The 24771-nt window shown below is 46.5% G+C and overlaps 1 protein-coding gene across 1 annotated transcript in view; it reads right to left on the reverse strand.

The window, feature by feature from the left end:
• The window catches only part of ATF6 (activating transcription factor 6), a 210914-nt gene that overhangs the window by 27518 nt on the left and 158625 nt on the right, over nt 1–24771 (reverse strand). Inside the window, exon 16 of the mRNA XM_045086531.1 lies at nt 23915–23999. Within this exon, the coding sequence (XP_044942466.1) occupies nt 23915–23999 (85 nt within the window). The remainder of the gene's footprint in view (nt 1–23914; nt 24000–24771) is intronic.

A 24771-nucleotide genomic window follows, 5' to 3' on the forward strand; every position in this document is an offset into this window, starting at 1 on the left:
ATGGGCTCAGTGGACCCAGGGTGACCCCAGGGCAGAAGCTGCCCGCAGCCCAGATGTCCCACCGCGTTCCCAATCCCCTGGGGCCACCCCAAGAACACGCGCGTGTCCCGCACCAATGATCCCACAGTGTCTGCCGAAGCAGTTCACGGTCAAGCTGGCGGGGGGAGAAGGGGTGAGAGATACAAGTCGCAGTTCAGAAACGGGCTATGAAGACGCTGCAAGGCGACACGACTGCACACCTGCGCGTGACAGACATCGACAGGGTGAGCTTTCGCAGGGTCCCACGTGCAGCTGTGTAGGGACAGTAACTTCCCCCGCGCGGCGTCACCCACAAGCCGGAGATCGACAGTCGCCCGCTCCTCTGACTGAGCCAGCCAGGGGTCACCACGTACTGTCCCCTCCGACAGGGGCGTGGACGAGGCGGCCACAGCGCCAACCACTACACGTCAGTCTCTGCCAGAGCTTCGTGCGCGCGGGCCGCGGGCCTGACGTACGCGCTTCCTTCCCGTCACAGCCCGGGCGCGCGTCCTGCGTTCGGAACGGAGGGCGCGGGCCGCCGCCACAGACGATTCCTCCTTTCCGGCCCCGCGGGTCGCGGCGGCTGATCTGTGCCCGGGCCTCGCCGCGCCCGGCCCAGCCTCCTAGTCGGCGCGCCCTGGGTGCTGCGGCCGCAGCAGGCTCGGCCTCCCGCCTCACGAAGCGTGCCGACGCGCGGCGCCACGCGGCCAGACGGAGAACCCATGCTCCGACAACCGTGAGGAAACCAAGCACGAGAAAAGAGAGGCTGCCGAAAGGCGCGCGCACGTTCCTCTCCAGAGCAAACTGCGCTCGCCCTGCGTGCACGAGCGAGCGGATCACCAAGAGCCTGGCATCGCGTCCGTCTGCGGCGGCTTCAAGCTGAGGCAGAGCCGCCGGGACTCGGAAACGCTCCCGCGGCTTCTCTCGGAGGCTCGGAGACCCAAGGCCCCGCGACCCCTGTGCGTCCGTGCGTCCGTGCGTCCGTGCGTCCGCGCGTCCGCGCGTCCGTGAACGTCGCGAGCGTCCGCGAGCGTCGGCGAGCGTCCGCGACTGCACCACCGCCGCCGCTTGGAGACGGCCCACAGGGTGGCCATGAGACTCGGACTTGGGACCCAGCAAGAACCAGAAGGGCCAGAGCACAGAAGAGCCTGGGAATCAGCGGGCCTGGGACCTAGCCTTGACGCTTCCCTGCTTCACCTTCTTGTCCTCGCCCTCTCCCCCATGGATGGAGGGGACAGTGACTGCCATCTGCCTGGAGGTGGAGTGAGGGTTAAGGAGTTAATGCCTGTGACACCAGCACACGAAAGGATTTACCACATGCTGTTTCTCCTGTTAACACGAGTGTGACTAAGACTTACATTAAGGAGACAGTGAAAGAATCCAGAGGAAGCTGGAGCACTGGAAACAATGTGGGATTTATCTGTTTATCTTGAGGAAATTATCCAGTCTTTTCAGTTCTATGATTTAGCGCATGGAAAGGCAAGGCAAGGCAAACAGAATCTGGGGCAGCAGCTCTCCGTCTCCCAGCAGAAATGGTTCCAGAGAGCAAGACTTGGCAGATATGAAGACCTTCTTTAAGTCCTTTTTTAGTGCTAAGAAAGCACTAGAAAATCTGGCAGGTTTCCTATCTCTCTCCCACCAGCAGGGTAAATTATCCCAATTGGCTTCTTATGACTTAGTGCTCCTTCTTCTTTTTTGTTTTTATTTTATTTATTTGAGAGACAGAGAGCGAGCACAGAGGGAGAGTGAGAAGAGAGAGGCAGACACCCTGCTGAGCAGAGAGCCCAGGGTGGGACTGGAGCCCAAGAAGGCAGACACTTAACCAGCGGAGCCACCCAGGCACCCTAACTTACTGCTTCTTACCAGAACCTGGGGCAGCGCCTCTTTCTGGGATCCTTCAGTGAAAATCTTGGGGCCCTCCCTGAATAAACTGGAACCACCACGTAGTGTATACAGGTCACCATGAATCCCTACGAGAGCTGGGCTGAAAACTGGGTTCGTTTATGACTTAGAAAATGCAGGCTATAAACTTTCTTAAAAGAATCTACCTTTCTTGGGATTTTTTTTTTTTTTAAAGCAAAACTTTAAAGCAGAGACGGCCTGCCACCCAACCTTTTCCACAGAGCACCAATGACTTGTTAATTGTACGCTTATTAGCTCATCTTGTCAAAATACCACCCAACACAGAAAGCTCCCCTATGCAGCTGGGCATCACCCCCACCCAAACAACCGTATAGTGCAGTCACTACCTACGTTTGTGCACGAATAGCCACTACGTAATCTTAACAGAGCCATGAATATGCTCCATTTAACCTCTATTTTCTAAGCAGGGACTAAAATACCCAACTTAGTATGTATAGCACAGCAGCTCTCAATTAATAGACTATCATAAACAAGGGCTTTTCTCAGATAAATAAGGCAAGGCAGATGTTCTCCCAGTGGGAGTCTGCTCACAGGATCAATATGATTCAGTTACATAAATATTTACTGAGCAGCTGTTACATGTTGGGCACTGGGCTGGGTGCTGGAGAGGCAAGGATGAGTAAGCCCCGGCCCCTGCTCACGGCATCTGCCAAGCGGTCGGGCAGACAGCTGTGTAACACACACAAGTCGGGGCCCAAGCGTGATACGGGTGTGTAGATAGTGGTGAGAACAAGCGAGAGAGGCCTCCCCCTGTCCGGGGAGGGGAAGAGATGGCAAGGAAGGCTTTCTTAAGGAGGTGACACTTGAGCTCAGCTCCTAAGGCTTTTTCACCCTGGTCTGAGCCGGGGTGGGGGGTGGGGGGACTTCTCGAGAGGGACAAGCATTAGTAAATACATGAAGTCATCAGGGAATGTTCTGTGCAAGGTGTCGCTGAAGTAGAAAGTGTGAGACGGAAAGTGGGGCTCGACGCTGGAGCGGAGAGAAGGGATTTTTGACTGTCCACAGCCGGCACAGCTCACGCCCAGCATTTAGCCGGCGGAGGACACGAGAAAGTCTGCCCATCTCTCCTGTGCATCCGCAGCCGTGCCACGAGCGCTCAGGGCCTGCTTCGCCGGCTCCACGCGGCCGGGTCCGTTACAGCAGCCTCGGCGGCCTCTCCGCCCCACGGTGAGACTGGAGGACGGCGCCGAGGCCCAGCAGACAGTAAGCACTGACTCATCTCAGGTGCCATCTCAGAGGCTAGAGGTCGATCAACGAAACAGTCTGCCCTCATGGCACTTGTGTGCAGTGCAGAGTTTCATGTAGGGACAGTACTGCTGAGAAGCCACAGCAGGACAGTGAACGCACCGCACAGCCCAGGACAAGCTTCCCGATGGAGTGCAGGGCGCGCTCAGATCTCTATCAAGTCAGACTCTATCTGCGACAGAGGGTCAGCTGGAAGGAGGGTGAGGAGAGAGGTCACGTTATTTCCGGGAGGAAACTTCCTGGGAGTGGTGAGCACAATGGGTGATACCCCAGAAACAGAGCAGGGAGTGGGGAAGCTTGTCGTGACTCTTCCCCTGCCCCTCAGAAAGCAGGCGTTCCGGGGAGCACGCGTCTAGTGCTCTCAGTGGCACGATGAGCTTACTGCCTGGGAAACACCACACTTCAGACTTTGCAACATGCCACGTACCATGGAAACATCTTTGTTATCTCCACAAGATGTGAAAAATACAGAAAAAAAATTAAATCACTGAGCTTAAGAACATGGGGCAAACAATTAGAAGGGAGCTCAGAAGAAGAGAAACCACCAAATCATAACTCCTTTGGACTAAACTTCCAGTTGAGCCCACATTCCTGAGAGTTATGGGGCTTTACACAGAGTGTTGGCTGCACACTGCCTTTAAAAGGTCTCTGGGTAAGTATGTGGTGCCCCGAGCGGAAGCCCTGCCAACTCTACTAGGAGATATCTATGGACTGAGGGGAGTCTCGGGGGCAGCAGCACCCCGATCCATGCATGTCACTCCAGAGAGCTCACTGCTCCCTCCAGCAGATCCCTACCATCAGCGGGTTTGATTCACAATAAAGAATTTCCTGATACTTCCTTGGCACTTTCTATTTTTATCCGACTTTATCAGGGGTTGGGTAGTGACGTGGATCTGTTAAAGGACCTACTTAGCCACAATAACATCCCTGCGGTCTCTGAAACGTCCTTGGCACAGGCGGGTGACAGAAGAGTATATGCAAAGAAACCTTATACGTATTCCAGAAAACACAAGAACCTGAATGACTGCAGTAACCATGGTCTGAAGGAGTTCATGGGCCTTTGGCAAGCTATAGATAGAGACAGGGAGTGGAGCCAGTGAAACTCATCCTCAGTCGCCATGAATGCTTGACATGAGTTCTGAAAAATCCATGGGACTCTGTACACCAGCAGAGAAGCAAAAAGAACAGTTTGAATCACAGAAAACTCAAAGATAACTGGACTGCCAGTTCAGGAAAGGCTGACCCCATACATTCCTTATAACTGGTAAACAGCAAGATTAATAGATGTTTTCCATGTAAGCTCAGAGAACTTTTAGTTTAGTTAGAACATTTAGTCCCCCCGGTGCTAAATGGAGATGCTCACACAGTAACCATGGAGATCCTGCTGTCCTTCGACATGACATTCATGTTCACGAGGAAATCATTTCTCACAAACGAGTCTCTGATCCCCAGGCAATAAAATGGACAGAACTGTATGCAAAGAGCTGAACAGGAGCCTTTAAAAAATGAGGTCTATTATTAAATGGTCAAGAAAAAGCAATGTGGTTTTGGCAGATTATCTGCCACCTTCAGTAGTGTCTCGTGTTCTCCATAAGAATACACAGTCCTAACCTTTCTTCCACGTCGGACCATTATCCCTTTGCATCTGAAGGAGTGTGCAAGTTCTCCCCAAGCTCTGTCCTCATCCACGTTCAGGGCAACCGACATCAACTTGCAAGTTAGTCTGTACATTGCCGGCAGATTAATCTTTCTCTAACCTCACTTTCATCATGTCCTTGGCCTTCGATGGTCCTCACTACACTATGAAGAGTGGCGAATGGATGCCTCTTTACGGTACTGACGCCGGAGAGAGAAGTGAAAGAAGTGAAGCAGCGAGCCGTGTGATGATGCAGGGTTCCAGAAAGACAGAAAGGCCCGAGGCATGTATGAGCAGTCAGGTCGAGGAAGAACAAGCTGAACCGTGGGCTGGGGTGGAGTGTGCAAGGTGTGTGGGGCGGTGCTGATGCAGGAAATAAAGCTGGAGAGATGGAGAGATCAGCTGAGCTGTGGAGGCCAACGTGAGGAGTGCGGGCTTGAACTACCGGGCGGCTCATAATGAGTTACGAGAGTAACTTAATAAGCCTTGTTGAACAAATAACTAGCAAAATCCATTCAGAACGACTTATTTTGTCAAATTAGGTCTGAAGTTTATGGTAGAATTTAAGAGGAAGAAAAATACTCTTTGGCTTGCTAAACATGCTAAACTGAAGTCATCTTTATGTTGGCCAAAGTCTCCCATTACTGAAACTGTGCAATGTCCCTCTTTCTAAGTCAAGGGGAAAAAAAACGAAGTTACACATAAAAATTTCTCTCCTAATTGTGCCTCAGGACTTCAAGGCTGTCCTCCATAAAGTGAATTAACAGGAAGTAGTTACAATTAGATGCTTATAAATATCACACACACATATATATACATATACATATATATACACACGCACATTTTATATACATACCCATACACATGTACATATATTTTAGGATGGAGAGAACTTCTTACAGATTTTCTGAAAATAAAATTATCATTTGCCTGCATGATGGAATCACATAGGACAGTGTTCTGTCTACACACACACGACTTCTGGATACTTCGTGATTGAACAATAGACTCACGGACTATACCAGGCAGCCTTTAACATCAGTGGACCCTACATCCAGTATTCATACCCTCGGTACCATCCTGTTGAGCACTGGCTGTATATAATGATTTGCTTCTAATGACCGAAATACGGTAAAGCTGGTAGGAGATCGAGTCTGAGGTTAGGTCACAAAGAGACTGTGGCTTCCATCTGAGAGGAGCCAGGTGCCATGTTGTGAGCTGCCCTGTGGAGAGGCTCGGATGGCGAGGAACTGAAGGAGGCCTCTGGCCAACAGCTAGTGAGGAAGCACAGCTCCCAGTCCAACAGCTCATGAGGACTTGAACCCTACGGCGACGGCGTGAGTTACCAGAATGAGGCGGCGGCCCCAGCTGGCAGCCTTGCTGCAGCTCCACCAGAGACCCAGGGCCAGAGGCACCCAGCCAAGCCCCCGTGGACTCCGGACCCACAGGAGCTGTGACATCATAAAGGTGGTTTTAAGCCACTAAATTCTCGGGGAGTCGGTTACACGGCTTGTGACTCCTACACGAGCTACTAATAATACATTTTAAGGGAGAAGCAGACAGTTAAATTGCTGACAGTGGCTAATTCAAAAGACACTTCAAATGCCTAAAATAATACATTTAATTACTTTGTAACAGCAAGTTGACCTTGATAATATTTTTTAAACATTGATTAATATTAGTTAGTTTGAAATGGCCAATTTGGAAGGGACAGTGAAAAAAATCAAAAGGTTATATTAATGGAAAGATCTGGTCAGAAACTAAGAAATCCAGTTTCAAAAAAGCAGAGCTCTAAGAGCAGAAGTCAACAACTACTTTCTAGTGGGCCTGAGAGAAATCTAGGGATTGTGAGTGAATGAAAAATAAAAGCTATAAAATAACATTGTTTTAAAAAACATGAAAGGGAACATAAAGGTACAAAATAAAATATGAATACTGGTTAAGAAAAATAACATGTATTGGCATTCTAACTTATTAGTGCTTTCTGATTTGGTGTAACTCAATCTCTTCAGACCTCTGTTTCTTCATACATAGAAAAGGAATAGTAAGTATCCCTACATTTCAGGGCTGTAAAGTATATTCAGCATAATGCTTGGCTCATGGTAACAAACTAAACAATGTTGGTGCCCGTGACAATTATTATTTTCTGTTACAGTCTTAAATTAGAGTCTGGTTCTACTTTCAAAGAATTTGGGGTTACTTCACTTGAGACACTTAGAAAGTTTAACAGATCAGGAAACCAAAATTTAACCAGAGTTAAGAATAAGATTGCTCAAGAAAGTTAAGAGAGACCCACAAACTGAATAAAAATATTTGCAAATCATGTATCTGATAGGTGACTAGTATCTAGATTTATAAAGAACTCTTACAACCCAGTAATAGACAAAATAACCAAATTGAAAAACGGGGAAATGATCTAATGGGACAGTTCTCCAAAGAGATCTGCAAGTGGCCAATAAACACATGAAAAGATGCTCAATATTATTAGCCACTGGTAAAATGCAACTCAAAACCATAACTGACATACCATTTCACACCTAATGGGTGCATATACTCAAAGGAAAAGGAAAAAAAAAATATTGTCAAGAATGCTGAGAAAATGGAAACTTCGAACCCAACTGCTGGGCACGTGAAGCTCGCAGCTCCTGAGGCCAACGGTTCGGCATTTATTCCCTTGGTTCACTCTGTTCATGACATAGGCACGGTGCGTGGCCACCTCCACCACGAACTCAGCTCAGTCTAAACAGGACATTAGCTGCTCAGCGATACAGAAAGTCTGCAAAATTTTCTACTTTATAAAAATTATGAAGAACCTTGTGTTTCATAGTGAGAGAAAACTCTTTTTGAAAGAAACATGGTGACATTCCATTTATTAACATAAATACAATTTAGTCCTCAAATGTTAGCTATGCTACGGTTTAAAACCTATTTGAAGAACATATATATATATATAAATATATTAAAAAATATGTGTGTATATATATATATATATATATATATATATATATATATATTTTTTTTTTTTTTTTTAAGAGAGGGGCTGAGGCAGAGGGAGAGAAAATCCTAAGCAGACTCCACACCCAGAACAGAGCCTGACTTGGGGCTTGATCTCATGATCCTGAAATCATGACCTGAGCCAAAATCAAGAGCTGGAAGCTCAACTGACTGCACCACTCAGGCGCCCTGAGAATAAATTACTGAAACTAGAAAACGAACAAGGCTCTTGTAAAAAGAGAAGCCAAAAATAATAATGACAAATTCAAAGAGCATTTCCCCTGTTGCAACTTGAATGCCTAAACAGTACTGTGTGGGAAAATACCATTGTTTAAAAAACAACAACAAAATAAGTGGAAGGTAGAGATTAAATTCTTTGAGTTCATGGAAATTTATCGTCATCAAAAAACAAACTCAGGGGGCGCCTGGGTGGCTCAGTGGGTTAAAGCCTCTGCCTTCAGCTCAGATCATGATCTCAGGGTCCTGGGATCGAGCCCCGCCGTCGGGCTCTCTGCTCAGCTGGGAGCTGGCTTCCTCCTCTCTCCCTGCCTGTCTCTCTGCCTACTTGCGATCTCTGTCTGTCAAATAAATAAATAAATAAAATCTTTAAAACAAACAAACTCAGGGCGCCTGGGTGACTCAGTCATTAAACATCTGCCTTTGGCTCAGGTCATGATCCCAGGGTCCTGGTATTGAGCCCCATGTCAGGCTCCCTGCTCAGCAGGAAGCCTGCTTCTCCCTCCCCCACTCTTGTGTTCCCTCTCTCGCTGTGTCTCTCTCTGTCAAATAAATAAATAAAATCTTAAAAAAAAAAACCCTCATGATTTATTGGCTTTCTAAAACATACAAACAATTTAAGTAAAAATAATCATTAGCCTGTCATGTAGAAGTTACAGAGTTTTGGAGCCCACAAGTCTCGAGACGGAAGAGCACCTGCCGCCACCATCTCAATTTCCAGAAGAGCACGCGCAAACCCAACTGCTTGCTTATAGGCCATGCATCTGGCTAAGGGCCAAGCAGGGCACAAACTCGGGGCTCTGACTCTTAAGTGTGGGCTGTTTCCCTGGGTCAAGCTGAGGCTCACCCTTCTGAGAGAAGACGGCTCCTGAATGTGCAGAGAGCAAAGGAGCCTCAAGGGGAAGAGACGTTCTTTAGCACCTTATGAACTTCTAGTATCAGCTTCCACCCAGCCTTCCATTAACGGAGAGTAGCAAACGGTTTAGGAAAGTAGGTTGGTTAAAAACAAAAAACAAAAAACAAAAACACTTCTTTTAGTAACACTGAGGCCAAATTCATGGTATTTCTCCTTTGATTGTTGGTTTTCTTCTTCTCAACTCGTAGGTTTAACATTGTCTGATTATTCAAAATGCTATTGATAGAAGGTTTTTGTCCACTAAGCATCTATCTTCCTATGTTCAGAGAATCTCCTTTCTTATGAGGCAGAGCTGACCTCCCACTATAGAAGTTTAAGTACCTGTGAGATAATAGAAAGTATATATTGGTCTCTGCCCCTGGCGCAGAGTTCCTGAAACCTTGGAATTTCCTGGGTGACAGGAGTGTCTTTTGTTCTAATGAGATGACTCTGGGTGGGCTCCTGGATGGGGCTGGTCACCAGAAAGACCAAGACCTCATTAGAAGCTTGGAATTTTCGGCCCCACTCCCCATTCTCCGGAGAAGGCAGATGAGCTGAAGTGGGGTTGACGATCGATCACACCTACGACAACACGATGAAGCCTCCGCAAAAATCCCACCAGTATGGGGAGCTCAGAACTTCCAGGTGGTTAAATACATACCCACGCCTGGAGGATGACATCCCCCAACTCCGGCAGAGACAAAAGTTCCTGCACTTGGGACCCTCCCAGACCTCACTCTATGTATCTCCTCAGCTAGCTGTTCATCTGTGTCCCTTATCATATCCTTTAACAGACTGGTCAGTGTATTTAAGTGCCCTGAGTTCTGTAAATCAAATCTGGGGGCGGGGGAGATTGGCTACAAAGCTTCCCAGCTTTGTAGCCAATTCGGACAAAAGTTGTGGGTCACTTGGGAACCTGCTATGGGTGACGGCATCTGAAGTGGGGGGGAGCAATCCCGAGGAAGAGAGCCCTTTGATGCAGAGATCTGGTGCTGTCTCCAGGTAGACGGTGTCAGAATTGAGTTAAACGGCAGGATGCTGAGCTGCTGTCACAGAGAACTGCTTGGTATGGGGGACGACTCCCACCCAATGCATTTGGTGACCAGAAGTATTCTGAGTGATAGTAAAGGAGAAAAATACAGGAGAGGGGAAGCAGCGGTTTTTCTAGTACAGTTTCCAGACTTGCCAGTAACTAAGGTGTGGGCACTGGCAATTCGATGCACCAGGCTCCAGACTGCAAAGCAGCCACGGCTCTGAAAACCCCTCTGGAGAGGGTGGCGGTCCCGGCGGCACAAGCATCTAGTGCAGAGAGCCAGCCTCAGGGGCCGGGCCTGAAGCAGAGTGTGGAATGAGTGTCCTCCACCACGGGCTATGGCGGGTAACGCAGGGCTTTGTTTTCTGCCTGACAAACCTCCAAGTCTCACTCTCTGGCTCTCCTAGAAATTCTGCTTAACTTAACAAATTCCGCTTAAATACCCTATTATCTGGGGCACCTGGGTGGCTCAGTGGGTTAAGCCGCCGCCTTCAGCTCAGGTCATGATCTCAGGGTCCTGGGGTCGAGCCCCACATCGGGCTCTCTGCTCAGCAGGGAGCCTGCTTCCCCTCTCTCTCTCTGTCTGCCTCTCCGTCTACTTGTGATTTCTCTCTATCAAATAAATAAAATCTTAAAAAAAAAAATACCCTATTATCTGACACTAAAGAAAACCGATTGATAAAAGCAGCTAAAACTTAAAAAAACCAAAAAACTATTATATTGTGAGCTTACCTAGGGCAGGTGTCCACCTGTAACTTTCATATTAAATAGTATCTCAGCTCATAAAACAATACCTAACATTTAGTAGGTTCTTAATAAAGGCGGAATCGAATCGGTGCTTACAAAGGTCCTCCTTATTAAGGACCTGAATGGGGCTCTGTGGACTAAGGGGGAAGACAGAATTAACGGAGCAGCGCATCTGCTAGAATGTGCACGAACAGCACAATGAACTGAACTGAACTCAGCAGAGCGGGCGGGAGAGCCTGCATGTCCACAGCCTCGCCCTCCTGACCGAACCTGCCGCTGTCTTCGTCCGACCGCAGGCCCGCTTTCCTGGGCAGCACACAGCCACGTCTACACAACTGTGGCCAGCAAGTTCATTAGTGAGAAGGCAGACTGCTCAATGTCCCTGCTAAGTGATAGGCTTTATTTTGAAAGTAGAGCTCATTATTGGTCTGGGACAGGCCAGTTAAGGGAAATGACTAACATTTATTTACTGGGAAATGTGTGTGTGTGTGTGTGGGGGGGGGGGGGTCTGTTTAAGTACCATGGAAAAAGCAACCAAACTTTGAAATCAATGCTTGCTGTATGTGGATGGAATGAATTTTTAAAGTGGTGCTTTAATGAGGTAAATTTATGATGTCGAGGAAGCTAGAGCTTATGGACTCCCAATTTGTTTCTTCGTATTTTAAGATAGTTAGTAAAAAAAATCTTTTTGGTTTACCATGGTAAGTCCAGGGAACTAGTGGGCGAACATGTCTATCTTATAGGAGTATCACATGTCATCTTTCTGCTGGCCAGCATCCAACTTATGTGCTTAATATTAAAATACTGAGAGATGACCAGAACGGAACGCAGTAGCTGTTCTCTGAAATGATGGCAGCATAAGCTGGTGTTTAATTCTACTGCCTCAGCTTCGTCACAAACGTGCTTCAGGGAAGGGCAGAAGGCACGTGAGGAGCTAGCGCTGGGCCGCAGAAAACAGAGCGTGAAGGAGTTCTCAGAACATTCCGTCACAAGCCCCTCTGTCTCTTCACCGCCTCAGCCATGAAACACAGATGCAATAACGTCACAGAGACTTTGTGAGGACCAAATGCCGTTATCTCTGTTAAAGAACCCCAAAATGTGCTTCATATACATGACGGGCGCTCACAAAAAGAAGAAATAAACTGAATGTGCCACTTGAACTGTTTAGGAATACAGGCAATGCGTGATTAGCGTGTGTTATGCGTGTGTTCTCTAACGGATTATAATTTAGTTCAAAGTCACACCGTAGCGTGTGTTCTCTAACGGATTATAATTTAGTTCAAAGTCACACCGTAATCAGTGACGGAGCTGGGGGGCGTCTTCTCACAAAAGACAGAAATGTCTTCTAAGACATGCCTCACCTTTCCCCACATCAAATACCAGGTCACTCTGCTTCAAATACAAAAACAGTTTATGTTTTCAAAGAATGTCCTTGGTGGTATAAAAAACATTACATTTGGGGGCGCCTGGGTGGCTCAGTCGGTTAAGTGTCTGACTCAATTTCGGCTCAGGGTCATGATCTCAGGATTGTGAGATCAAGCCCCTTAAGCCTACTTAAGATTCTCTCTCTCTCTCCCCACCTCTCCCTCTACCCCTTCCCTGCTCCTCTCTAACAACCAAACCAAACAAAAAAACATCACCTTTCACATTTAAGACAAGCCCGCTCTGCCTGGGGATGTGGAGATCGGGCCTCAGGTCACGGCCTCATCAGCCTGTGCCTCCCCCAACCTGCCTCCTTATCTACATCATGAGGCCGCCGTGTGAGACTGTCCCCAAGTTTCCTTCCAACTCTGAGACTCCCTCTGATCTATGCATGTCCTGTTTCCCAGTACGCTTAGCTCTCCGAAGGCATAAATCACACCCCAGAGCCCCTCGGAAACCGGCACATTGCTTAGCAGAGGGCCACGTGACGGTTATTTGTAAACCTGAGGCACAACTGCATCACCCCATAAAACAAACACGGAACCAGGCTATCCAAGCACAGAAAAGAGCGGTGATTGCAAACTAGCCATTACTTAACATTTATAATGGGGTCTTAGTGATCTTTTCAGTCAAGCGAATGCTCTGGGCAGTAAGAAGCTGGGAGAAAGGATTAACAGGACATTTCAGTTTCTCCGTGGAGCATTCTGTCCCTCTGTCTCCATAAACCACCACAGCGTTCCCGACTTGCAGAGGTGCTCCTCGTCCGCTGCGACAGGCAGCATGCCAAGCAGCCTCTAAGAGGCCCCCGGGGCCCCCTCCGCGCACTCGCACCCTTGGGAGTCCCTCCTACAACTTCCCAGGTGCAGTCGATGTAGCTCACAGCACACGGGGGGGTGGCGGCAGGTCACTTCCGCCATCGGCTTCCACAGCCCAGCTTCTCTCGGGCCGGGGAGTTCTCCCATTCCCGGATGGGATGCTCTGGGGGAAGCGCCAGGAACGGCCCGCAGGTGAGGAGCCGAAGCCTGTTGCCAACAGTGCGTGAGCTGGGACAGATCCTTCGGCCCCAGGCAAATCCACCAACAGGCTCCACCAACAGGCTGATGACAACCTCCCGAGAGACCTGGAGCCAGACCCACCCCGCTAAGCTGCTCCCACCTCCCGGAGCCCCAGAACCTGTGCAGTAATCCGTGTTCAAACTGCTATCTCTAGACTAGGTGATTATAACTTTCCAACTGTCGTCTCTGTAAAAAGTCTCAGCCCTCTAATCCATCCTTGCCGTCAGGGAAACGTCTGAAACACGAATCCACCTGTGCCTCTCCTCTGCCCAGAATCTTGTAGTAGCTCCCGATTACCCGCAGGGTAAAATCAAAACACATTATGTCCCGAGGGCTTCCGGATGGCCTCTCTGGCTTCCTCTGCACCTCCTGGCCCTTTTACTCCCCCTGGCAGGCTGGCTGGCTTTCTTGTTTGCATATCCCTATTGTACTGTTCCCTCTGCCCAGAATGGTCACCCGCGTGGCCAATCATATGAATCCTTCAGGATTCAGTTCAAAGCTCACTCTGTGTGTGTGGATTTAACGGATTACTTTTTTCTCTTGGATACAAATGGCCGTGCCCAGCTTACACAGAGGCCATACACGTTTAGTTCAATCCCACCCATTTGGTTGAGCACCTACTGTGTTCCTTGAAGGCACTTGTTCTTTTAGAAGGCACTAGGAATAACAAAAGATATTAAACAAACAGGGTCCCTAACCTTAAAGAGCCTACAGTTTAGTGGGCGACTCAGACAATAAGCTGCTGATTATAAATAATATGAATGTTACAAAAATAAGGGAGTTCAGAGTATTCTGCACAGTGGAGGTAGGAGAGGGGCACCTCACTTACTCCATGGGCTTAGGAAAACTTTCCCTGAACGTTTGAGTAAGGGATTTATGAAAAACCTTATTAAGAAGATGTTAAATCAGGAATTTTTTTAAAAAGCCCCCAAAATCAAAATCAGGAAGTAAAATGGAAGAGACAGGATTTGGTAATAATATACGTGAAAAGAACCATGGACTAGAACTGACAAGAGGCACAATATAGGTTGTACCTGGCAAAAACACTCTGGTGTCATCACTCAGAAGGCACTGCCGAGCATCTGGAGCTAGTCCTCCGTACCCCGTACCACGGCCCCCCGTAAGAGGTGGAAAAACCAGAACCCATCCAGAAGAGAGTGACCAGAATTGAGGCTACAAGAAGAGCTTCTGAAAACTGGAAGGCCTTGATGTATGAAGACTCAGAAGATATATACAGAGCACAAGTAGCCAGAGGGCTGCCATGTGGAAAAAAGATTATATTTATACGTAACACTGTGATTTATAGGTAGAATGAGGGAGAGAGAGAAAAGGAACAGTTTACAAATTGCCCGAGCTATTTAAGGCAGGCAGTCTTCGTCCTCGGAGGGGACGGTAGCTGAAGTGGCTGGCCGGGGCGCCTGCGTGGCTCAGTCAGTTAAACATCTGCTTTGGCTCAGGTCATGATCTCCAGGTCCTGGGATCCAGCACCACGTCCGGCTTCTTGCTCAATACGGAGTCTGCTTCTCCCTCTCTCTCCCTTTGCCCCTCCCTGCTACTCATTATTTCTCTCAAATAAATACATAAAATCTTAAAAATAAGTAAATCTAGAGGCTGGCCACGGAGTGAAGAGTGGCAGAAGGAAAGCCTGACCCTGGGAGGGAGTTAGCGTGGGTGACTGTACCAAAGCCTTTTGCCCCTGGTACGCTATGGCTTGACAACATGAAGATCAGTGAGTCCTTCTGTGCCCTAATCTATACTGTGGTGATACCAAGTGGATCACATTTCCCACAAGTTCTGTCCTGTGGAGTAAGCAGAATGAAAACAAAGACATGGGCTTCTGATATCCTCACCGAGGCTAACGGTATGCTCTTCCTCACAACCCCGCTCCTGGCGACAAACTATTTTATAGTTCACATTTGTCTCATTATTTAATCTAAAACTTATGTTTAAGGCATGCAGTTGTTTCTGTAAAATCTGTAATAAATATGGAAGAAACTATCTCTATGGATATTTGGTTAAGTTCAAAGGCATCTCTTGACTGATGTACTCAAGATTCCCAAAGCAAAATCTCTAACAATATGTACCATATTTTCAACGGCAACATTCTAGGTTCAGAAAAATATAGATTTCTGAGGACTCTCTCACCTTTCCTACTGCGAGCCCAAGAAGAGAAGCAGTCTCCAATGTGAACCGAGTTACAGCGTCCTTGACACGGACATCCCTGAGATGACACCAGCCTATCACCCGTTCTCAACTGTGTCTCAGCTGACAAAGAAATGATCGGAAGAACTGCAGAGCACTCTACGGAAAGTGAGGGTCCCTACTGTTTCCAGCTGGTGTCATGGCAGAAGAGAAAACAGACGCCTTGAGCCTGCGCTTGTTAAACAGTTCCTCAGAAAAACAGAAACTCAGGACTATGTGAAATGGTTCAATCTTCTGACTCACTACAAGGTTCTTGATTTTCCAGTACAAAGATAAATCCATTCTGGTGAGCTTACTATGTGTAGAGAGAGCTTTCAGATTTTGAAGTTAGTAGGAACCTCAAACCAACTTTGTTGGCTTAAATAGATGCTGATCCCTAGTTTTTATTAGTCGAAAGCAAACCATCTGTTTGAGTAGAAACAGATTTTTGCCACAAGGGAGAGGGAGCGAAAGTGACTTCACAGCGAGCTGGCAGGACTCGGAGGTGCGTTAGGTGCGGCGGGTCCGGGAGTCGGCTCCTTGGGGCACAGAAGTACTCGGCGCCTGGAAGGTGCAGGGCAACCTGATCCCCAGGTAAACCTCTGGAGGCTCACAAGAGTTCCCAGATTGAAAGGTTTATTGGTAAATCAAATACTGAATAAGACAAATGTCTCATAAAAAAACGGACCCGTGCAACTGCCAATGAACCTCAAAGCACTGTCACTCCTGACAAAGTGTAAGTCTGCAGGTGCAGAAGGGCAGATCCAGCATTAATCTCGTCTTTTCCATTTCAAAATCCCATTTTCAGACTTTTGTAGAAGAGGGTTCGGAAGAGGCCACGCCACGTGGGGATAACCGAACAATCTGGGAGGAGTTAAGGGCGGTCGCCCTGCGACTTCACCCAGAGGAAACAGGGGGGAAAGGCGGGCCATCAGCTTCCCTCCCTCCTTCCGCTGCCTGGGGCAACAGATTCTCCCTGTGAAATTTCTCTGGACAGTTTCCTTCCTCTCCACTCCAGGCCCTTCACAACCTCACCCCCAAATCGGGGCACTGCACCCCAGCTCATCTCCTCTCCTAACGTCCTCGCACGCGCAGACAGCCAGGGTGAGTCTCTCGACGGAGCTCTCCTTCTCATTCTTACGCCAGAGAGCCTCAAGTCACGTCCTTAACTCGTTACTGACCTACATCACAGAGCTGCGTCCCTGCAGTAAACGATTTCTCCTCTTTGACCCGAGTCCTCTCTGCACTGTCTCCTCCCAGACACTTTGTTCAGTCCCAACACAGCACATGCCGGAATGCCGCAGCAAGCAGCTGCTGCCGATCTGTCCACCCAACACCCATTACTTCCACAGTAAGGGAAGGCTGTATTTCTTTCAGATCACAGCGAGCCTAGTGAAAGCACTGTATTTCTGAGCCTCCCTTGAAGCTCGACCTATGGATGTGACACAAGTTTGTATGTCCCATGAGACAGCAGCAAAAGTCTGCTGGAAATTTCTGGATGATGTTTGCTTTCCTGAGAGATGCCATGCTTTCCTTTTTTCCATCTGAAATACAGATACGAGGGCTTGAGCCGCAGCAGCTACTTTGAGAACATCTGAGAAAGGCCAAGAGAATCACAGCAACCTTAGTCCTACCTAACATCTCACGTTGTTGAACGAACACCAGCACTTACACTGGTTCATTGCTGTGGACTTGACAATATATAAGAAAAAATGAATCCAATTTATTTAACAATGTTAAGGTTTTCTGTTACTTGTAGCCAAATGCAATCCTTACATTAAGAAATATCCTTCTTCTTATTGTCCTCTAAGTTTCCTTTACAGTCCAGTTCAAGTTTTACCTCGCAAGGTACCAAGATTCTAGAATCTCTCATATTCTTCAAATTTCTGATCTGATGCCAGAGAGGCATTACAATTTATAATTACTAGAACTTAACTGATTTCTCTTAAAAAATTAATCAGCATGTTGTTTCCGGTTTAGAACTGATCTAAAGCATCACTGTTGGTCTCAGCCTGGCTGGTGATTTAGCATCACCAGAGAAGGTAAGCTAAAAAAGGGATCTGAGGAACTGAGCCAAAATTTTACAATTTTACACATTGTAAAGATAATCTGAGTCCTATTCTGCCTCCTGTGGTGACTGTCTTCTCAAGAGGAAACTGCCAGTTCAACCCCGATCAACAGGAAGACTCAGGTCTAGAAGAAAGTACTGTTTATCATGGCAAGTATGGTCAGTGGTAACACTCCTCGTTATACCTGCCAGCTACACAGAATTCCTAAATCTCTGGATATACACTGAAGGAAAAAAATCCTTTTTTGTGAATAGTGTTATTTTTCTCCTTTTGTCAGCAGAAATTCTCAGTGTGGAAATTGTACTACTGGTTTCAGTAGTGAGTCAAAAGTCAAATATTTGATTATATGTTTTTAAAATATTAAAAACATGGTTGGAAGAGAAGACTCCACTCACTCAGCTGTCTGAACACAATGACAGAACAACTGAAACGGAAAAACTGCAATGAAAACGCAAGGTTGTAAATGTATTTTAAGAAAGCAGATAACCTGCAGGACTTCAAGAAGAAAAGAAGAGGAAAAGCACAACTTTTAGGCACGATTCTCTGACAGACAAGCAGCCTACTTAGACAGAACATGTCTAAAATAGGACTGTTTCCAAATACATTTTCTTTGGGATCACAGTTTACGAAACTGCGGTTCATCAAAAGCAGTTGTATCAACATTCTCTTATTATTAAAACCAACACATTTGTTGAGTCGGTTTGCTTCCTGCCCTTCTATTACATCCTCAACTAAAAAGATGTTTCATTGCTAATAAGTTCTTCTAGATTTTCTTCATAGAAAATTACTTGGAGATTAAATATAAATACAGTTTAGCCTTGTAGGTATTTTTTCACCTACTTGAACCCTTACCAAGGACAGGGTAGAATTAGAATAGTTTTCTATTTACTGCTCAGGTACCTACATGAACTTAGGTACAGGATATGCAGAGGGAAGGGGAACAGTAAAACCAATTCAATTAAAGCGTTGGTCAAATTACGCATCTACTAATAGGCTGTGTTCACTCCCTGTGAAAGAGGTCTACAAAGTAGCTACCATTAAAAATAAGACCACTTCTAGGTTCCACTTTGTTGAATTATTTATGAAGAAAGAAAGGAAATGAGCAATTTTACCACAACATAAGTGGAAATAATTTAAAAGCAGGAAATGTTGACTTACAGCACAAGGAAAACTTCCAGAATCCTTTTTAAAAAAATACCAATAGCCTTTAATTTATCATCCACTGCTCTGCCAACCATCTGCAATCATTTTTTGAAAGCTTTTTTTTAAAGCATACCTAGCATTTTATTTTACTTTAATAATCTTCAGCGTGAAAACTTCCTCAAAGACAGAGAGACTTACAGCTTCCCCAACCTGTTTTCAACTGTCATGTGAGACATTCAACTACCAAAGAGAATGCAAAACGAAATAAATTACAAAGGCCAAAATGGCACAGGAAACACAGAATTATGTAACTAGTGTTTTCTAAATGGCATTAATTTCACACCCATATCCTACTCTCGTTAGCTATTTCTTGTACAGACTTTTTTCCACAGCTCAAAACCACAAAGTAGAGTCATTATACATTATAGTTTAATTGATCTGGGAATCTAATGTACTTTGCCCAAATTGGAAAATCAAATTCCTCTTCCCCAATATCCCTATCCAGGGTCCTACAGAAACCTGCTCAATAAAATTTGACTGTGTATCTTCCACCACCCTCCCCAACATCCTACAGGCACCACTGAAGTCAGAGAGAGGGATCAGACAGACCCACAACTCATGTTCCTTTCCGAGTTACATGTAACTTTTGAACTCAGGAATGGCAGAAAATGTATTTTATTCAAGCTCCTCAAATTCTTACGTTGCTCAGGATGAAAAACCTGAGGTGTCCTCACAACATCTCTGCTCTTGCAAGAAACAGGTGCCCAAATGTTTCTGTGTGCACATAACTCTCACGCATCAGGCTCTAAGTGATGCCATACTGGCGTCAAATGTGTATACCCAATACGCCCAAGAAATCCATCTCTGGATTGTGGAGAGCTCGATACTTCAATTTTGTGCACATGTTCTCCTTTGTAGAACAATTGTTTAAAAGGAGGTTAATCGTTTCAATTCACTCTTGATGATAAATTCCAAATCTTAACCAATGCGGCACAAAGGTAACTAGCAAACACTTTAATTAATTTGTATTTGGAAAGATTAGACTATACTTGTCAACTGTTTTTAATCCTAAGAGGAAAACTAGATGGGCCACGGGATCAGGGAAGCCTACAAAATGCAGCGCTTCAGCACAAGGGTATGTCAACACACACTTCAGGGGAATGACTGCAGCGCGTAGGAGGAGACTTTCTGAAGTAAAAACATTTCACCAAGACTAAGTGGTAGTTTCACAACTGTTTACATTTGTTAGAAACTCATTAAACAGTATACATGAAATTGTTGATTTACTATATGCTATATTACACCTCAATGACTCTGGTTTCTATAAAGCGTGTATGTCATGAAAGACAACTTTTCGATGGCAAGGGTTCTAGACAGAAGGATACGAAAGAGGTCTGCCAAGTGGGGGCACCGTATGGTCTGCACCTCGATTCTGTGTCTCTCCCCACAGAAAGCTGTAACAAGCATTTTGGGGGCAAAGTGGAAACGTGAATATGGACTGTCGGTTAAACTGTACAGCATCAGTGCTAAAGTTCTTGTCTTTTGAAAGTGTGGTCATCGTCTTGTGCTTCTGTAGGAGAATTCCCTTTCGCCGCAGACATGCGTTCAGGTATTTGCGGGGGAAATACAGGAATGCCTGCCATCTAGTCTCCCGTGGTCCGGAAGCACGCGCACTGAGCACGGGGAGACCCGGCCACCAGCCGAAGGGAGCAGCGAGCGCAGGGACGCCTTGCAAGAGCGCTTCCCCGAAGGCCCGCGGAGAAGCAGGACGCGGGGGGACGTGTCCCCACGCAGAGGGAGTATGCGGCCGTGCAGGATGCAGATGGGACCGAACCAGCAGAGAAGCTGATGGCGCAGCACAGAAAGGCTATCAGCGAGGAGCCGAGTCTCCCAACCTGTGAGAGGGGCATGGACACAGGGTCCAAAAGGAAGGAATTGCCTAGGACGACACGGACGATGACAGCGAAAGGGCGCAAGAGTGCCCACGCCGTCAATGGCTGGGCACTGTTTAAAGCACGTTTACTTGGGACACCTGGGTGGCTCAGTTGGTTGGACGACTGCCTTCGGCTCACGTCCTGATCCCGGAGTCCCGGGACGCTAGGGAGGGAGGGCAGGGAAGTGTGTCTCCGCCAGAAGACAAGTGCAGCTCCTCGCGGCGACCGCCAGGACCGACTGCTCCTGCGGAATGAGCAGTCATTAATGGGCAGCGCATCCGCTGGTCCCGACTAGATGGTATTTTCTGGTAATTTTCAGCTCTTGAGAATCCACGAACAGGCATACAGAGGAGAGCTGGGTTTAACTGTGAGGCAGGGGGTGATTTTTACAGACAAGTGAGACCTAAGAGAAGAAGAAGCCAGGACGTAAGGATGGGGGCTTGCCAGAGAGCGGAGCGCGTATGCGGGCGGACGCGGGCGCGACGAGGACGAAGGCCGGAGCGCTCGGACGGGATCCGCACGGGAAGAGCGGTGGCTCGCGGCCGGCAGCGGCGCTGGGACGGCGGCTGCGAGCGCGGGTTTACAGTAAGCGGTAAGCAGGGTGGGAGGCCTGCAGCAGCGCCATTCCTGACGACGGCGACGTCCGAGTACGACCGTGCCCTTGTGGGTGGGAGGCTCACGGGTACAGGATGAAAAAGACAATGGGATCCAAAACGGCCAGGGTGCGGGGTGAGCGCTCCACGTGGAAGCTGCACGTGGAAAAGCCGTGGCGGAGAGTCATCAGTCACGGTGGGAGAGAAGACGGTGACAGACCGGGGTGAGGGGTAGAAAGCCTGACGTTATACCCTCGAAGATGAAAGAAGGGGAGGTCATCCGGAAGTGGCAGCGGGGAGCAAGGATATCCCCGCCCCCTGCAGGCTCACAGGCACGCAAGGTGCGGAGGCAAAGTCAGATGCTAACCGGCGGAGCGAGGGGGTGGAGGCGCCGTTCGGGAAGAGACCGAGGGCACAGCGCGACACTTGGCACGTGGCAGATACTCAACCAATACTTTTTAAATTCGAATCTTAACTTTTCAAATAGTTTACTATACCCTAAAAAGGAAACAACGAAATTTATTTATAAAGAAATCAAAACCAGATTATAAAGGAAATGATCTTCTAATGACTGTATTTTTCAAATCCATGAAAGGCTCATTTTCAAAAATTAGCCGCCTGGCCAAGATCAACAGAGTCGAACAGCATCGTATTGTTTTTGGCTTGGTAAGTATGGAAAACTCACTGTCATAAAATAAAAGCAGGCATTCTCTTGCATAAGAATTCAATATCAGAACAAAATTAAGTGAACTCTGTCTTGTTGAAGCTTAGGTAATAGCCCTTCTGAGCATAAGCTGACCGGAACTGAAATCTATTATGGTTCAAGCAGAGAAACCCAGGCACCTCTGAAGTAAAAATAAGTTGTATTTCCTAAACGTATTCTTTAAGTGTAATACATACACTGTGGAATATATTATCCTTCCCGAAGTACTACAGGACTGCTCCCTGAAAGCTTTGGAACCCGCCTTTACTGAAGCAAGAGAAGTTCCTCTTAATGTTACAGTTTTAATTTCTAAAATTTGTTCTTGATATCCTTGGAAGACTAATGTCATCATTTATGCTTTAGCAAGACAAATGTTTATGTACCGATGGCATAATGCCACTGTGGCTTAGTCAGCTGAGCGTCTGACTCTGTTTCGGCTCAGGTCATGATCTCAAGGTCGTGAGACTGAGCCCCACACAGGGCTCTGCACTCAGTAAGGGGAGCTGCTTGAGATTCTCTCTCTCTCTCTCTCTCCCTCTGCCCCCGCCCCTGCACACGTGCACGCATGCACACACAGGCTCTAAAATAAATAGATCTTTAAAAAAGAAATCAAGCTGCCTCCTAAGCATTTGTTTTTTTCTTTTTAAGAGAGGTTGGGTGGGGAGGGGCAGAGGGAAGAGAGAGAGGAGCTTAAGCAGGCTCCACACTAGGGGGGGCTCAATCTCACAGCCTGAGATCATGACCTCCTCAACATTCCTTTGTTTTCTTAAGATTTTATTTATTTATTTAATATTAGAGAGACAACCTGAACCAGAGAGGGACAAAGGGAGAGACTCTCAAGCAGACTCTGCGCTGCACATGGAGCCCAATGTGGGGCTCGACCCCACGATCTCAGGAGATCATACCCTGAGCCAAACCCGAGCGCCAGCCCTCAACCGACTGAGCCACCTGGGTGCCCGTCGGAGCTCCAAGCATTTCTAGTAAGCGGTGTACACACAGCTCCAAGAAACTCTACAGTCCTCTGTGGTCTTAAAATGCAAAACGAATATTGGATACTTTTTCTCTAAGACTAAATTTTATTTATCTAGAATCCCTGTTTTTTTGTTTTTGTTTTTTTAATAATTATATTTGGTTGTTTAACTATGATCATCCGTCAGAATGTGGACTGGTTCAGCTGTGGGTTAGTTCAAAAGGCTTTTCACTTTTTGGCTTATTCTTAAACTATGAGGTTCTAACTACTAGATAAAAAAAATATACTGGTAGTTCCCTTAAACCAGATAAAAGAATTTGAGAAGATCAGCCAACCCTCCTTGTTTCATCAGAGCCTAACATGATGTGTCCCAGAAAGCACTCATCAACAATACACACTGTGTTCATTCACAGCGCACGGCGGGCTCCACGAGTAAGCTACTTCTCTTCCCCATGAAGAGCCAGCTGGAAGTAATCTCGCCTTTCCTAAATGTCTTTAGTACTTTGTATATTCTTTATGAGACCTACTCTTTGGAGCACCGTGGTTTCTGGGCTGATTTTTCTTTCTAGATTATAAGCAAGATGGGTTAATTAAAATCCTTAGATGATCTCAAGGTATTATAGCATTATTTGTAATTTATGTAATACCCAGCACTAGCAAGAGAACAAAATGGAATGGTAACACGATCGATACCAAATACATCGGGATTGTGGACTAAAGAGGCTTGTGATGTTTGCTCTGGGAATTACGTCACCATTTACAGAATTCAGGAAACTGCTCTGAATTCCCAAAACGCAACTTACAAATTCACTCTGAGAACCCAGCAGGGAATTCCTACACTGTATGTATAACCTGAGAGGCCACAGTAAGTCTGTAGAGCAGTTAAGATGCTAACTTTTCCAATTCTGTAAACAAGAGAATGAATTAAAAATACAGTAATAGAGAGTATAGGGATTTTAAAATAATCTTTTGTGGAAAAAGTGGAAAATGTTTCAAAATTAACGCATGGATATATATCTGACCAATCAAATATTTTAAATGTTTCTTGGCTCATCCAGAGAATACTGCTTAAAGAAAGCAAACTTAGGTTGTTCATAAACCCAAATTTCAACTTACCGTTTATGTTTATTGCTGGTAACACTATTGACATTTTTGGTCTTGTGGTCTTGTTGTGGGTGGTAGCCGGTAACAGCAGGTGATCCTAGGAATAACAAAGAACAACCTGTGAGAACCACTGGCTTAGTCTTATAATAGGCCCAAATCAGAGTTTCTGAGATGCCAACATTTCACTGGGATCACAACCAAAAATGACATTTTTTATTTTAACATGGCTTAGAGGCAATTAACTACAAATCATCTTATGATTTACCGAGTGTTGATCATTCCCAGGTGCCACGTAGTATCCTTAGAGAACTCCTCAGTTCTGGGAACATACACGCTGTGTAAACACTTTAAAGGCTACTGGTAAGGAGTCTGAACAGGAGTGTCACTCTAGATCTAGCCACTGACTGCTGTATGATCTGGCTCTGTCTCCAATCCTATAAAATGAGGGGGCTAGGCTAGATAATATCACAAGATACTGAAATTATCTACCCAATACAGCCATTTTCACTTTTTTTTCCTTAAAGAGGAGGAACATTTTTGCCGCCCCCCCATTGCGGATCCCAAATTACTGGTATCTAAAACAGAGATTCCGTCTAGAGCTTGCAGTCAAGGCCAGAGCCTGAAACTTTGCCTGCTGAGCTTCCCTTCTCCCTCTGAAGCCACCACACAGCATTAGATCTCTTTCGGTAAGCAGAAATACGTACTGAACAAGATATACAGTTCTTACCCTTAAAAACACAATTCAATGGAAGAATTAAAAAAATTATAAATGCATGTCTGTCTAGCAGAGCTATAAAGTTATAAAGGACAGTTATAAAGTATGCCAACGTTTGATAATCTATAAATGACCCCTGGCATCTGAGGTTTCT

Source organism: Mustela putorius, unplaced genomic scaffold (assembly GCF_011764305.1).
Source record: "Mustela putorius furo isolate JIRA1106 unplaced genomic scaffold, ASM1176430v1.1 tig00000997_pilon_pilon_pilon, whole genome shotgun sequence".
In the NCBI taxonomy this organism is placed as follows: Eukaryota; Metazoa; Chordata; class Mammalia; order Carnivora; family Mustelidae; genus Mustela; species Mustela putorius.